General features: G+C 39.5%; 1 protein-coding gene across 1 annotated transcript; it reads right to left on the reverse strand.

The window, feature by feature from the left end:
• Positions 1-224: 224 nt before the first annotated feature.
• LOC311292429 (uncharacterized protein) lies at positions 225-15,550 on the reverse strand (the record flags this gene model as incomplete). The annotated part of the gene is made up of 5 exons (XM_084412097.1): positions 14,964-15,550; positions 14,831-14,885; positions 14,351-14,500; positions 10,681-12,531; positions 225-556 (listed from the first exon to the last, which is right to left on the reverse strand). The coding sequence occupies exons 1-5, from the start codon at positions 15,048-15,050 to the stop codon at positions 225-227; spliced, it is 2,475 nt and encodes an 824-aa protein (XP_084268223.1). The 5' UTR covers positions 15,051-15,550.
• Between the last annotated feature and the right edge of the window lie 1,305 nt (positions 15,551-16,855).

Below are 16,855 nucleotides of genomic sequence, written 5' to 3' on the forward strand. Positions count from 1 at the left end.
GTCTGAACCACTCTAGTGGACACCACCTGACCCAGGATCACGCAGGTACCGATGTCACCCGAGAGCGAGGTCAGTAGTGTGCGCGGCGGAACGACCAGGCCGGGCATGGGAGGCATAGCGTCCCGTGCGCGGCGGAACGACCAGGCCGGGCATGGGAGGCATAGCGTCCCAGCAAGGGGGCGTGGTCGAGTTTCCGCGTTCTGTCAGTGTTGGCCAGGGAAGGACTAGCGTTCCACTGTGGCCGGTTCTGACAGAACTCCCGAGTCAGCACTGCCTCGAAGGTGAAGGCGACACACAGGACTGCATGCCTGTGTCACAATAGTGACAGAGAACATACAGACCAAGATCGCCTCACGATCAAGGGCAGCGAAGGTGGAGGACGCCCGCAGGCAGCGAAAAGTCACGTGGACTCCCGCGGGCCGGAAGCGTCCTGATGCACATCCGGGAAAGCCTACAGCACTCGGGGGGAGGGCGCCGCCGCTCCAACCGATGCTTTCAGCTGCCCGGGAAAGCATGGCCATCAGCTCTGGATCTGACTCGACTAACGCTGACACTCCTGAGGGAGGCAACGTAGTCGAATCCTCATTTCCAGAGAATCAAGCCCGCCTTGTGATGCTGTGAGTGACATGACACCATCTGCTGGAGCCCCGAATGAAACACTGGGTCCCCGAGAGGAACCAGGCACACACGGAAGCCCCACGGTTTGCGATGTGGAGAGGGGCGTGGTCTTTTTTTCTTTCTTTTTTTTTAACCACACTGTAACCCTCAGATCACCCTAGCCACCAGCCAAAGTATCCCATAGGAAGAGATAGATTGGGGTGTGGCAGAGGGGACTCTACCCACACTGAGATCATTGAGTCTCGATCTATAAACATCGCGATGGTCATGTTCCCGCAATGAAAACATGACTCATCCACGAGCGCTGCCGAGCGTGATTAAGCCCAACACGCAAAACAGCGCACGCGACCGTTAAACAGATGAGTCACGCGCCCACATCCAGTAATACACGGGCGAACCGTCTTGAAAAAGACGTGCCGCGTGCAGCTCTTTTAGAGAGAGGAAAAGCTCAGCAGTGTGCTGAAGCGCCCAGGGAGAAACACACTCACTGTCGGCAGATCACTGCACAGATCAGCAGCAGGCAATGCGATCTCCCTGGAACACGCCGTCACACAAACACACTGAAGAGCCGCTCGTCTCGTAGAATGAAGATGATACAGAATGGCTTGTAGGAGTGAAGAGAACTCTTGGCTCCGAAGCGAAAAACATATCTGCATGTTGCCAGCGCACTTCCTTATATACCCCCAGGGTGGGGCGGAGTTACGCTATGCAAATTCCGCAGACCCATGGCATTTCTTTGCCATTTGCTCGTTTTATATACTCGAAGATGATAGGCTTTCTAAGCGTAACCCCATTCGTCGTCATCCGACGTAACTCGGAGTGACAACGAAAGGGAACTGTAATTTCTCAGTAAATATACATCCATCACATGTAGCCTAATATTTTGGCTTTCTTCTTCATTTACATTTGTCTTTCTTCAGAAAATTGTTTTTAACAAAATCAAAAATTTGAGCTGGGAAATTTTTTGAATGACCCAAATGTGTTTGTCTGAGAACCTTTTATTCATCTTTTGTACACATATTTAACTGCAGATGCTGAAATGATATGCACTGTGTGGTACAGTACAAATATTTTGAGTGTCCCTTATTCTGTCCCTTATTTTCCTATAAAGAACCACGATTGTCCTAATGATATCTCCCAATGGTAGCATACCACCAGAGTGAACAGCAACGGTCCTAGTACTGAGCCTTGTGGTACGCCATACTGAACTTGTGATCGATGAGACATCTCTTCATTTACTGCTACAAACTGATAACAGTCAGATAAGTATGATTTAAACCATGCTAATGCAATTCCACTAATGCCAACATAATTTTCGAGTCTATTTAAAAGAATGTTGTGGTCAATGGTGTCAAATGCAGCACTAAGATCGAGTAACACTAATAGCGAGATACAACCACGATCGGATGATAAGAGCAAATCGTTTGTGACTCTAATGAGAGCTGTCTCAGTACTATGATACGGTCTAAATCCTGACTGGAAATCCTCGCAGATATCATTTCTTTCTAAAAAGGAACATAGTTGTGAGGATACTGCCTTTTCTAGTATCTTTGACAGAAAGGGTAGATTCGAGATCGGCCTGTAATTGATTAATTCTGTACAATCAAGTTGTGTTTTTTTAACAAGCGGTTTAATCATAGTCAGCTTAAAGGTTTTTTGGTACGTACCTGTTGTATTACATATTTATTAAATGTTTAATTTAGTTTTTCCACTGCAATAGTATATAAACTGATAAAGTTTATATACTGATTTATTGAGTCTCCAGCAAGAGTCTCCTTTCCTGCCAGACCTGTTTTCTCTATTGTGTTTTAAATAAGTCAGATCACTTGATTCTCACCTTTCGGAGCCCAGACGTTGAATCGTTAGGTTGATTGACTTTCACCTTTTGTCTTTAATGGGTCTGGAATGGCTCTTGGAATTGGAGTTCCTGGCCAGTATCAGCATGTGAATAGTTATGCTGATTCAATTGGACTCAGAGTAGGGTGTGTTCCTACTTCATTTGCATGCTTTGTTCAGGGTCTCCACCTCTATGTAATCCCTCCCCCTTGGAATGTATATAACTACAATGCAAACTGTATTAGAGTTAGATTATGTTGGACGAAACCGCAGCCGCGCTCAAATAAAGAAACTCTTCTGTTTGAACGTGATCCCAACGTCTCCTGGTCTGCTTTGAAGAAAGAAAAACTTTACAACAGATGGTGCCGTGACCCGGATGGAGAAGAAGGAAACTCAAAGAATTTTAAGCTCAAAGAACTGAAGATTGAAAACTTCAAGCTCAAAGATCTCAACAAAGCCTAAGTTCCAGACTGAATCTTCTGAATCCAGATTGAAAACTTCAAGCTCCAAAAAGATCTCAAAGACTGAATTTTTCCAGACGGAATCTTTCTCTACAAACGAAAGACTTGGTGAGTTTCACTCCATTAAAAGAACCTTTGCAGACCAGTACAAAAATTGTTTTCCTCGGCGCCGTTCAGAGAAGTAGTCAACAAACAGCTGTAGAGTTTGGTTGACTAAAGATAAGCCTCTAAAGTTTGCTTTTAGAGATGAAATTTACCCTCTGTTGTTGGCAGGGAAGTTTAACAGTTACATGTTAATATTGTGTGTATCCTCTTGCTAAGAGAAGACCTATCCTCTGTAAGCTAGAGAAGAGTTAGTGTCATGTGCTAATAAGATTGTACCCTCTGTTTTGTAAGACAGTAGAGAAGTTTTAGTGTTTTGTGATTGTTAAGTAACAAAGGAAGTCACAAAATGGTTAGAAGGAATGCTAGGCTGATTCCCACAACATGGACAGACAATGAGTTTAAGTCTTTGTTATCAGAGCACATGGACACAATCGTGACTGAGAAAGTCAGATTGAATTTAACAAAGAAATTTGACATTGATGTAGACAAAGTATGGTCAATTGAAGATTGTAAGAAGGTACTAGGAGAAAGTATTCGCAAGAAAAATGTCAAAGGCATTATCTTCTGTCACAGAGAATTTAGCTTATCCAATGTACAAGAACAAGCTCGTTGTATTGATAAGTTGAAAGATCAGATCAAACAATTGCAGACTCAGGTGTCCTGTCTCAAGACAAACGTGGGCCATAACAAAGCCTCAACCAAATGTGATTTAGAAGACCAACAGTCAGATGAAAGCTATCCTGATTTACAGTCTTTTGATAGTATAGAGGACAATGTCAATGCAGATGTAAATGCAGATGTAAATGCAGTTGAAGTGTGCATAGCTAGACAAAAGCCTCAGGGAAAAGGTATTGATACAGTTCCATTTGCAAACCCCATATTGCAGCCACAAGCAGTCAAAACATCTTTAGTTCCTAAAGATATTGAGAGAATTGCTGAAAGTTTGTCATCAGTGCAAAGAAATTTTTCTGAGTTTAGGAGAGAGTTGTCCAAAAAGATGCGGCTCTATGATATGACTCTAGCTGAAGTCACTCAGCTAATATCACAGATCTTGACTGAGTCAGAATTCAATGATTTTGAAAGTGCTGTAAACAATTCTGAACTGCAACAAGCCAGTAAAGATGAATTGAGAGAGGAAGTTCTGAAAATTGTAAAGAACATTGTTGGACCGAACGTGGACTGGTCAAAAATAACCAATTGTGTACAGAAGAAGGGTGAGACTGTTTGTGAGTACACAGAACGATTCTGTCAGATCGCTGCCGTTTACAGCGGAATTGCCGACACTCCAGAAAAGGTGTTAGGTCATAATGGTCCTTTGGTTCGCACATGGTTTCATTGTCTTTTGCCAGAACACAGAAAGGTTTTGCCTTACTTAAACATCACATGGTGTACGAGAACCCTGGAAGACAACTTGGACAGTTTAGTTATTTGGGAAAGAGATTCTGATGTCAAAGAGAGAGTAAGAATTGCAGCAGTTTCTGTTAAGGTCAACTCAGAGAAGCCAAAGAAACGCAAAAGTCCTAGACAAGCCAGTTGTTCTTACTGTGGCAAGCACGGACATTTTGGAAATGAATGTAGAAAAAACAAAAATAACTTAAGACAAGTTAACAATGTTATGCAGCTCTTACTACATTTGTTTGCTACTTTAAAGCAACCCCTCCCCTCGTCATTGGACTCGTGGCTAAGCTTTTTGAGGTGTTAACCATTTGGGCTGTGATTGCTTAATCTCCCCAGTAACTCACAACAAAGATGAAAGACTTAGTGACTGTCACAGCCTTTGTTTGGGGGACATTCAGTATACTCACAGCCTTAAATGTTATACTGCAGAACACAGAATATTGCAGTCAGACAACCATCCTCTGTTAATGATGTTTATTACTGATGTTTCACTGGAGAATGGAAATGTGCCAATTTTCTCACACACTCTACAGTGTGCACACAACACAGGGACAGGATAGGACACGGACAAGTGGGGTGCCCTGGGAGGATCTGGACGCAACATGCGTTCGGGGGTGAACCCAGGGTGAAGACACTACCTCATAGGCCTTTCCCGATTTAGTCCATCCTTACCTCACTGGTCCATAGGTGTCAAATAAATTAAGAAATAAGGAAAGAATGAAACGACAACAGTAGACTCTGAAAACGATAGAACCATAATGTTTAAACTGCTACAACCGTAGTGTTTTGAAGAAATACTGCTCTCTGTTTTTCTGTTTTCTGTCTTACAGTGTGCAGATAAAACTTGATGGCTTTTTCAAGATCCATATGCAACGACCGTCTCATCTGCGTATGAAGCCCCAACCTCAAGAAGACAACCAGACCCACTGCTGAACGAACTATCACCAAAGAAAATGAAAAATACACAACGCAGAAAATTCACGGACCCTAATTGCATGTTTTGTTTCTGTGTCAGCATGCAATTACAGATGAACAACACAGAGCATGCTTGTGCCTGTAACTTTTTCAAGTTACAAGAATGAACTTTTAAGTGTACTTTGATAAAAGTTAGACTTAAAACCACTATACGATCAAATGACTTATGGAAGGATGAAATCTATGCATGAATATTGCTGTTCTGCTGTTTCTTTGTTTTCTTGTGTTACTCGTATGTGTTGATGTCTTCGCAAGCAGAAACCTGGTGTAAAGCATCACCTCATATTTCCATAAACAAGCCTCATGAGGGACGAGTCATCAGAGCGACTCTACGTGGGAAATGGACGCTACAGGAAACAGACTTCACAGCTATTCAGGCGCCATGGACTTTCAAGAATTCCACTGTTATGCTACATGGTTTTCTGTGTAATCATGTACTTTATATGACATTGTACACCCTGTGTCGCAGGTGTCAACAGTTATGGTTTTGAGAAGAACTATGACACTCATGTAAATCAAGGACACAACACAGAATAAGTTACACGTGCCTGTAACTTACAAGGCGTTGAAAAACCCATCTCTTCCGTGAGCACTTAACCTCATAAAAAAAAAAAAAAAAAAAAAAAAAAATCCTTTGAAACATCACTTATCAGACTTATGCTACTCTGAATAATGCCTGAACTTTGTATTCTGAGCACTTCTTGCGTTGTTGTTGTTTTTGCCTCTTCATGATGACTCGCTTTATTTAGTCCTAATTTGTAAGTCGCTTTGGATAAAAGCGTCTGCTAAATGACTAAATGTAAATGTAAATGTAAACTTACACAAGTTAAAAGAATTAACTTTTAAGTGTATAAATTTGTATTTTTGTGAGAGTTATTAGAACTCTCAAAGGGGGAAGTGTTGTATTACATATTTATTAAATGTTTAATTTAGTTTTTCCACTGCAATAGTATATAAAGTGATAAAGTTTATATACTGATTTATTGAGTCTCCAGCAAGAGTCTCCTTTCCTGCCAGACCTGTTTTCTCTATTGTGTTTTAAATAAGTCAGATCACTTGATTCTCACCTTTCGGAGCCCAGACGTTGAATCGTTAGGTTGATTGACTTTCACCTTTTGTCTTTAATGGGTCTGGGATGGCTCTTGGAATTGGAGTTCCTGGTCAGTATCAGCATGTGAATAGTTATGCTGATTCAATTGGACTCAGAGTAGGGTGTGTTCCTACTTCATTTGCATGCTTTGTTCAGGGTCTCCACCTCTATGTAATCCCTCCCCCTTGGAATGTATATAACTACAATGCAAACTGTATTAGAGTTAGATTATGTTGGACGAAACCGCAGCCGCGCTCAAATAAAGAAACTCTTCTGTTTGAACGTGATCCCAACATCTCCTGGTCTGCTTTGAAGAAAGAAAAACTTTACAACATACCCTTATGGCAAAGATGAATTAATGATAAGAGGATCTGTGACCTCTGGAAGCATCTCTTTCAGTAGCTTAGTCGGTATAGGGTCTAACATACATGTTGTCGATTTAGATGATTTAACGAGTTTAACGAATTCTTCCTCTTCTATAGCAATGAATGAATCAAATTTTTCCTCAGGGAGACTACAATGCACTGCCTGATGCGATACTGTAGTAGACGGTTGCATATGTGACAGGATTAGTTAAGTGATTGACAGTTGTGGTGTCCTATCAGGGGAGAGTATGGTCTATTTAATGCGGGTTGGCTGTATTCTGAGATACGTCACGTCTTTGCTCCGCCCCCTCGTGCGTCAGTCACTAGAATCTCAGGTATGTGTTGGGAGCGGCTGGTTTAAATCCTGTGTTTAGAACACTACTGATGTGTTGTCGTCTTTTCAAATTGTAGCTTTCCATTAGCACTTTTCCAACAGTGCACTTATCAGCTCAGAGTGAGTGTCTGCTCACCCTTCAGGTATGTGCTGTCTCTGTATGCAGTGATTGGGTGCAGTATAGTGGGTCGCTATGTTACTATTAATGTGTTGCTTCCTGTACCCCAGCTAATCGGCGGTTTTGATGAATGCTGTAAACAGTAACGTTAGCCTGTGGGAATTATATGTGAGAGATATCCTCTTGTGGTAAGTGTTATGTAAGATGGCTGGAAAATTGTAGTAAAATGAGCATTAGTAACATCTCGCTTCCTTTAACCCCCTGAGGTCGGCGGTATCGCCGGCGATACCAGCTCGCTTTTTTTTTATCAGTGTAAAAGAAACTCATAAATACTCTGTTGACTTTGATTTTCCATAGGAGTTTCATACATCAATCGATTCTGTTAAATGTGTATTATTTTTCTGTATACTCACAATAAAAACAAAGTGTTGTGCTTTTCGCCAAATTAAGAAAAATAATCACGGAGCGAGTTCTGCCTTCTCTCTGTCCGTGTAGTCCATTCTGAAACGCGTCCGAAAATGAATCATAACTCAGCGAATACTTCTCACACAGGCACGTGATATATGTCTTTATGAAGCTTGAAATCTCTTCTTTTAAATGAAGTAATTAATAAAAAAAACAAATGTTTTCAACTCATGTAATCCGTTTGAAAGCAAGGAGAGGTACCGTTTTTTCCTTCTGCCTAATTATCTCTATAATGAACTGAGGCCGCCCCGCCCCCGGCGCTATTGACATGGTAAATAGTTTAGGTGATCTATGCTTCGCACCCGCCCCCCGATCAATGCCTTGAAAACACGAAGTTTCATCAGATCAGATTCACTGATAGTTCATCGCGTTTAGAGAGGATGGCGCGTTTCTCCGGTAAAGACGCTCTTCAGATGATCCTGGACAGCGAGGAATAACTCACCTTGGCTTTTCCTCAGAGGAAGATTGTAACTCAGACGAACGGCAGCATGTTCAAGAGCGAATTGATCACGCCGAGTAAACACCGAGTTTTCACGTGAGTAAATATGTGAACTCAAGCGGTCTAGTGGTAGAACATTTGCCTAGCGTGTCAGAGGTTCTGAGTTCGAATCCGCACTCATATAGTTTTTTTTTTTTTTGTCAAATCAGATTATGTTTATCAGTTGTATATCAGGCAGAGACATGTGTGTGTGTGTGTGTATTTTGTTTTGTAATTTCACTGGAACGAAAAGAGAGTCTCCACAACGGATTGAAGCGCGCGTCCGAGTGAAGACTGCGCGAGCCTAAAACAAACACAGTATCCGCGTCTGACTCGCGGGAATCCACGGCGCAAACCTGTGAGGGGCTGTGTTTTCTCGTTTATATTCCTTTTAGCATTTTAGCATTTATATTCCTTATAATAAAAATGAAAGACCTATGTTACAGACATATGAAAGACAACATTTCGTTGATTAGTTTTGGATAGATTATACATTTTTACTGTAAAATATCTGCCACCTCAAATAAGCTTTTATTTGCCAATTTTTTTGTCAAAAATAATCAAATAATCAATCAAATCCTTAACTTTGAAATATGTATGATAAAATGTATACTTTAGTTTGTACAAAGAAAGATTACACTTGAATTGTTGTTTATTTAAATATTTACAAGGTAGATGTAAACAAACTATTAAAAGGTAAATATAAGCCTTTTCTTTAAATAATTTTTATTGTGTTTTATTAGTGACAAATTTGGGGAGAACCCATAGCAAAGCAAAATTGAAGATGAGATCTCCTTTATGTCACATTTACATCTCCTAGATATAAATGAGCACTAATTGAGACCAAAGTGGTTTTCTCATTCTTCTCAAATGTCTCTCCTGAGAATTAAGTCTCACATTGAGCACAGTGCAAGTTCTCTAAATTCTCTCACAGCTGTCTCTTTTCCTGATCTCAACTAAGAGAAAAATGAGACATACTGTGCCGCTTTCAAATATGTCTCAATTTGATCTCAGTTATATCTCAGTGAGAAATATGTCTCGTACTGCTCACTATTTGAGTTCTCAGATTCTCTTACAGTTGTCTCTTTCTAGTGTTTCAGCAAAAAAGAAAAAATAGAGTAGTGCAAGCTCTCAAATTAGTCTCAATATGAGACATTATTTAATATTATAGCTCAATCATATCTCAATTTATCTCAGCGCAAAATTTAAGAAAAGAAGTAATCAATTCAGGCAAATAATTTGAGATGGTTTACATAATGTTCAACTTACAAAATGTGTTTATTTCTGACACAAGCCATACAATTCATTAATTACAATTTTGAGTTCCAAAACGTAACCCATCAAAACATAAGCCATTATGTGCTCAAAAGACACCTTTGTGGACTTTCTAAATGTTGACATTGTGCTGTTTTGACAGAATTCACAGCAAAGCTCTATTGTATAGAGCAGTAAAAGAGTGTGTAACACATAATAGAGCACATGCTGTTTTAATTCAATTCATTCAAGCACCCTGATAATACAATAGAGGCAATTCATCTTGCCACCACACACCCTGACCATGACCCACTGTTGCATCCAGTATAAACCCAATATTAAGGGGTTAAAACTTTTCAAGTGTGTTTGGGAAATTAGCTGCAAAAGCAATGCCAGGCATAGATGTCAAGTCAAAGAAAACAACTTTACCCAATATATGATCCAAGGAAACTACTGTATTAACAGAGGTTTCCAATAGGGGAACAACATGACTGCATGTACCATTTGTTACACTATCATGCAGCAAAGAAAAACCAGCAACTTTGAATTCATGAACAAGGGCCCATTTGGCATATGAATGTTCTGAGGTAAAGAAGTACTCAATCTGTCCATACTTTCTTTGTCCATCACTAGAAAAAACGACTGTAAAATTGTTTCTTCTATTGCCTTTCCCATAGTGTTTTGATGTGAGATAATTTCTCTTAACTTGTGCCCTGTGAAAGATCCTTACTGTTTTAGAACTGATGCAATGACCAGTATGTCTTTCCAATGTAGAGAGTTGAACTGTGTCCAGTTGAAGTTCACTAGATGCTCCATATAGTTTGGTCCTAGACAAATCATTGTTTTCCTGACAGAAACTATCATCTTTAGTCATCCGTGTGTAAAATTCAGCTATGGCATTCCCTGGTTTTATGGTTTGTGAAATAACAGGAATAGACTGCACAAGTTTGACTGCATGGACCATCTGCATAGGTATATTTTGAGTGCCATTAGATTAGATTAGATTAGATTCAACTTTATTGTCATTACACAAGTACAGGTACAAGGCAACGAAATGCAGTTTAGGTCTAACCAGAAGTGCAATAGCAGCAAGTGCAGGATATACAGTGGTTCCATAAGTGCAGAACATGGATATGTACTGAATAAATATAGAGTTGCCCATGTATGAGCCTTAACAAATAGCCATTCTTGTCCTCAAAATGGAAACACGAATGAGTCCATAATGGACCAAGGGCCTTCACACTGTCTGCTAGGTGCACAAGAAGGTGTACATTTGCAGTTTCGTACCGCTCACCATATAGATTAGCCATTTGGGAACAAAAGTTCCACAGTAGTTTCTCTGCATGATCAATCTGTTCAACTGATATGGATTCCATCAACAAAATGAAAATGGCTTCACTTAGTAGAAGGAAGTGCTTGTAGTACAGTGTTGCAAGAATTCCACGGAAAACAACAGGTCCATAGAAGATTAAAATATCCCGATATTCTGATGCTTTAAAAAACATTCTGTGAGATGTCACTAATCGAGGATATCGAGTGGAGGATGGAGGAGAGATATCCTGAAATCGCCTGTCAATTTCCTTTGCATTTTTTGCCATGCTGAAGGGCTGACGAGAAAACTCTGGAGAAAACCACAGAACCATCAGAAGGCGCATTACTCCAAGAAGGACTGAGTGCATGTAATCTATGGCAGTGCCTTTGATAAGGTTATAACATTTAAGTTTGCTAAGCCAACAGGGACCCTTCACCCCTTTAACAGGGGTTTTGGTCTCATTTGCGATTTTCATATCAAGAGCAAACTTTTCATTTGTGCGCAGTGGGCCTTTTGGATCTCTATGTTGGTATGGAAATGCATGAACATGTCCCCTTTCCCCTGTCTTTACAGTCTCTCCTGGCTGCTCACATTTATGACATCCAAATTTCCCATTGTATTGCACTGAATTAAGGACTAATGCTTTAGCAGGTAAGTCGCATGTTCCAGCAATGGTGAGCACTTTACACACAAAAGGTTCAGATGTCAACTCTGCAGGTTGCACAAGAATTCCATCATCTGCAAGTTTACTCAGTGTGTCACCTAGTGGTCTAAGGAATGTAACCATGGATGGTTTTGAGTCCCCATACCAAAGTCCAGCAAATATCATATTCTCTCTTTTTGTACGTTCCATGAAACTCAGTTCATTGATGATACAATAAAAAGGCCACACTGAAAACTTGGACGATTTAAAAATAGGTACCCCATCTGTGTTCCAAGTAAGTGAGATGTTTTTAGGGTCACTAAGAGGACCACCCCCATCTACAAGCTGTTTGTAAATTTCTGCATCATATATATCTTCAATGTTGTTAGGATCTGTCTTCTTCCTGCTTAATCTAAAGTTAAGTTTCTCCTGAAAACCTGGCTTGAGAAACAATGACCTTATTTGAGCATCAATTGGAACCTCTATGAAGGATGAGGATCTTTCTTCTGACACACTGGTCCCACAAGATAGACATTGTAATTGTTCACCTTCTAATGAGCCAAAACAAGTACTGCAATATTTATGCAATACAATAGGAGATGATGCAGCATGTGAGAAAAAAAAGTCTTTTAACTTCTGTACACTGTTTAAGCAGTCTGTATTCAGACTATCAGGACAAACCAACTTAAACATTTTAAGCAAATCACTAAGGGCCTTATCAGTTACTTTATGACAGTTTACGTAAGCCATGATGATCAGAAGGCTCTCTGCAACAGTTATTGATGCATTGTCATATAATGGTTTGTGTGTTGTGTCCTTGAAATTTGACTCTTCTGCACAGTCCTCACTCAAACCCTCTTCAAATCCCTCATTGAACAAATGTCCATCATCATATGTCCAATCCCCCACATCAGGGAGAGCTTCCTCAAATAATTGAGATGGATCATACTCAGCATTGCCATGTAGTTCAGTTGTTAGGTCATCAGGAGGATCGCTGAAGGCTGATCTGGAAGATGGTTCTTCATTGTCTTCGATAGAGTTAACAGTTGAAATACTCTCTTGTGCCACGCTACCTTGTGCTGGTAATAAAATAGAATAAAAATCATTAAGGGTCAAAAAACATCTTGTCACAACACAAAACCTATATCGTCTCAACCTGTATATCACTTTCTTACACTCAGATTATTGTGTCATATTTTAGCAGGATCTGGGGTCTCATTTATAAAACTGTGCATAGGATCCTTACTAAAAGTGTACATGCGCCCGAAAGCCAAAAATGGCGTGCGCAAAACAATATTCAGACTTATAAAACCGTGCGTACGCCAGAACCTGCGCAACATTCACTTTATAAATCCCAGTCAGCCAGAGTCAGCGGAAGATTGTGCGCACATGCGTCTCCTCCCCGAAATAACCATATAAGGAGCTTACAATGCCTAGTTTTACTATGCATATCCTCATCTGCATATCATTTGCATATGATTATTCATCCACGTGATCATTTAACATGTTTACCGGTAGGTAGCCTACAAGACATTAGTCAATATGAAATATGGATGTGCGTCATGTCACATTAATAAAAATAATTTAGTTTGCCTTTTTTTTTTAAATAAATAAATGAAATAGTGTAAAATACATTTATTTTTCTCAATCTTTTCCACGGGCTAAATCGTATTTTTAATTGAAACAGATTTAGACCATGTTGTGCATTATTTGCACGAAGCTATTTTCTCAGACAATTATTCATCTATTCATTTAATATTCAGCTATCATGATATAAGCAATTATAGTTAAAACATTAAAGTACAGCATGCCAGAAGAAAAGTGTTCAAAAGCATTGCATCCACAACAAATATTTCTATTTATTGAATATTTAAATTTTTGTCAAGTCAAGTCATCTTCACTTATATAGCGCTTTTAACAGTGTAGGCTGTTTCAAAGCAGCTTTACAGAGACAAATGGATAATACTTGGTATTATCTAGCTATTTATCTAGCTTTTTCTAGCTAAAGTTAGTTGTGATTAATTCACTTCCGTCGCAACGTTCATTAGTTATTAAATTAGGGGCCGCTAAGACGACCCCGTTCTCTCTACACAGACTTTAATGCGAACCTGTGATAAACTCTGATGGCGTTCACATGCGCATTAAGAAATTATTCTAAGATTATGTGCATTTCAATCTATGTTCGCAGATTATTTCTCTCTCTACAGACCAAGATCAAATGAACTTGTCTGGCGATGTAATGATTTCATGTAGGCCTATTTTAAGTGTTTAACTCCAATGAGAATGGCATATTCAATCTAAATGTTTAATATTAGAAGTAGAACATATAGTTTAGTAAATTATTAATTTATTTATTTAAACTGTTATTGTGAACATGCACTGTAGCCTATTTATGATTACTACTCATAATGAAGATTTACGGTTTTACGTCAAGCTATATTATGCGCCAGTTTCACTAAACGGCCCAACGTGCTCACTGACGCGGACATTTAAGAATGGATGGATATTTGCTTCAAGTGATATGCTTGGTGAGTGAAATAATATTTCTGTATCTGTTCTGTATTCTATATCTTTCTGTAGCTGTATAATTTTCTTTGATTTTCTGCCTAAAAGTGACCAAAAAGACATTTAACTCCAGCTCACCATCGGTGTCGCCAAACTGCGCCGTCTCCAAAACGTTCGTACGCATGGGTCAGAGTTTGCGTGCAGGTGCGCAAATTATCCCGTCAAGTTTGTTTTTATAAATCACAACTTATGCGTCGAAAGTGGCGTACGCCTGTTTCAAGGCCTTTTTTGTGCGTACGCACGCTTTATAAATGAGACCCCTGCTCAGTGAGAAAAAAAATATATACTGTACATCATTACAGACAGACAGACAGACAGACAGGGTGTGTGTACCTGGCAGGTGGTGAGAGACTTGATGTCCGAGAGTGAGTGCGGTACATCCTGCATGGACACCTGGATGTTGGGCGTGTTCCCCTTGAAGTGATGCGTTTTGGGTTCCTCCAGGAGGCACCCCCCCCTGCTGTGTTCTGCTGCTGCTACCTCCTGACACAGACAAGAGGACACATCAGTGGTTCACACCTTTTTTCTAGATCAATATTAGAGTCTCATTTTGCTTAAATTACATTTTTCAGAAATCTTCTTGTAAGAAACTCAAAAGATAAAAAAAAGAAAAAGAGAAGAATAAGAGAAAGCTATTTTGCCATGCTTGGTTTGACCAGCTGTAGACTGCATTCTATCTACTAATCTATCTATTTACAGGGCCTGTGACTCTTAATCAGAACTAATTCTGTTCAGGATCTCTCTCTCCTCTGCACATGGGACTGGGTGTGGCTTTTGAACATTAAACACACACCAACACATTTCATAAGTTACCTAAATATTGCTGATCAGTCTCCACATGAACACTGGTGGCTGCAGGGAGGGATGACTGCAGGGAGGAAAATAAGGCATTAAATATCCTATCTGCTGCAAATTTACTGCAACACAACTATGCCAGGCTACTCACCAATTGTGCAGCCCGTCTTGGTCGTTTATTTGGGTCTTCTTCATTACCAGTCCTTCTCCATCGTTTTCCAGGTTTTCGTCTGGTCATTTTGACACTCCAATACTATATAAATACAGACCCAAGTTGATGGAATATACAGTGGAACTTTTTGTAAAAGTAAAACTCTATATTCTGATGAAGCGTTTATTCAGTAACAAAGGTTTACATCTAATCAGCTCTTTAGTAAACAGAAATACATTTCTTAGAAAGTGTCAATTTTCCACTTCCAATTTTCTCTGTTAATTTCTTTGTACCATTTTGATTTCCCCCTACGATAGATAAAGTTTCTCTTATTTTATCACTTCTACTTTCACTTGTTTATTCTTCATCCTGCATGAATTCTCTCTCCTAATTGGATAAAATGAATATCCCGAAAATGCATTTTCTGTTTACTGAACAGCAGGGGGAAACAGGGAGACTACGGTCATTTTAACAATAATAGCAATAACTGGTATCAGAAATAATATAGAGCTGTTTTATTAATAATCGGCTACTGCACTGTTATGTACCACAATTTCAAAATCTTAAGTCAAACTACAAAATAATTATTAACATCATATTCTTTAAGTACCAAAAGTATTGATCATTGATGATCAATTGATCACCAAAATGTAAATTTAATGCAAGTTATTTGTATTACTAACTCATGTAAATTATAACTCCTGATTTTTATTTTTATAAATAATCTATTAATTATGTAGCAGCATGAAATATAAATGATCAAGAACAAATACAGCTAGGCTTATGATCACCACTGAATGAATACCAGAGTTTCAATGTCACTAAGACATGTTTTGCCAAATAATTCCACAAATACACACGTGTATTTCTCGTATGTTTTGACATTTCTGAAGAGTCTGAAGTCTAGGAGATTTGTAACCATAGATATATATATAGCGAGTAGTAATTATTTTAATAAAGAATAGAGTTCTGCTAGTCTGGGTAAACCCTGCCCTCTCTGCCAGCGATTTGATTCTTGAACTTGGTCTGGTGATAGCCAGACTAGAGTTCTGTAGACAAACATTTACAGTAGGCCTATAGAGGGTTTTCACCTACGTCACGATTTGGTCAGTTACCCGGATGCGCGGCCATATTGGAGGTACTCGGATGTAAACAACGGCATGGATTGCACTGTTTATGTACTATTGAACACATTGTTACACTAATTTCTGATGTCTAAACCACGGGAAAAACACATGGAAGCTGCGAAATCATATAGAGAAGGACTTGGTAAGCAGGAAAGAGCTCAAAATGTTGACAAACTTAAGGTAATATGTGGTAAAGATCTGAACGAGCTAGCTTCTCTAGTCCTTACTTCTTTTTCGTATCCCGACATTGGCTACGTTCAGATTGTCAGTCCAAAAAAAAGCACATGAAATCAGTTTCAAGCTACATCCATATGTGGTTTAATATCCTATTCAAATCACATATCAGGAAATCCACCAGTCTGAACGCTCTTTCTCGTGGTTTATGTGACTTTCTCACGCCACGTAAAATATAAACATCAGACGTTGTTATAGGGAACATGCTGAAAGTCGCTGCCGAAACAAGGTTGTGTTGATGCAAAGTGCCGGACAAGCAGAAAATTATTATTTTTGAAAAGTATTTTGAAACCGGCGCGGATGAAAAAGAGTTGTGCATACAGTAACCTACCAGCCTCCTACAGTTCTGCAGCTCGAGACGCAGTAGTCCAGCGCGGCGGCTACATTTCCATATTGTAAAATTTAAATAAGAAAACATTTATATTGCAAATGCAAACCTCTCCATCAACGCAACATCATTGCCGTATTGTCAAAGAGCTGCGTGGACACACAAATCGGTTCTGAACAGTTGCAATACAGTGTGGAGTGTGG

This window comes from Rutilus rutilus, assembly GCF_951802725.1.
Source record: "Rutilus rutilus genome assembly, chromosome: 6".
Taxonomy (NCBI): domain Eukaryota; kingdom Metazoa; phylum Chordata; class Actinopteri; order Cypriniformes; family Leuciscidae; genus Rutilus; species Rutilus rutilus.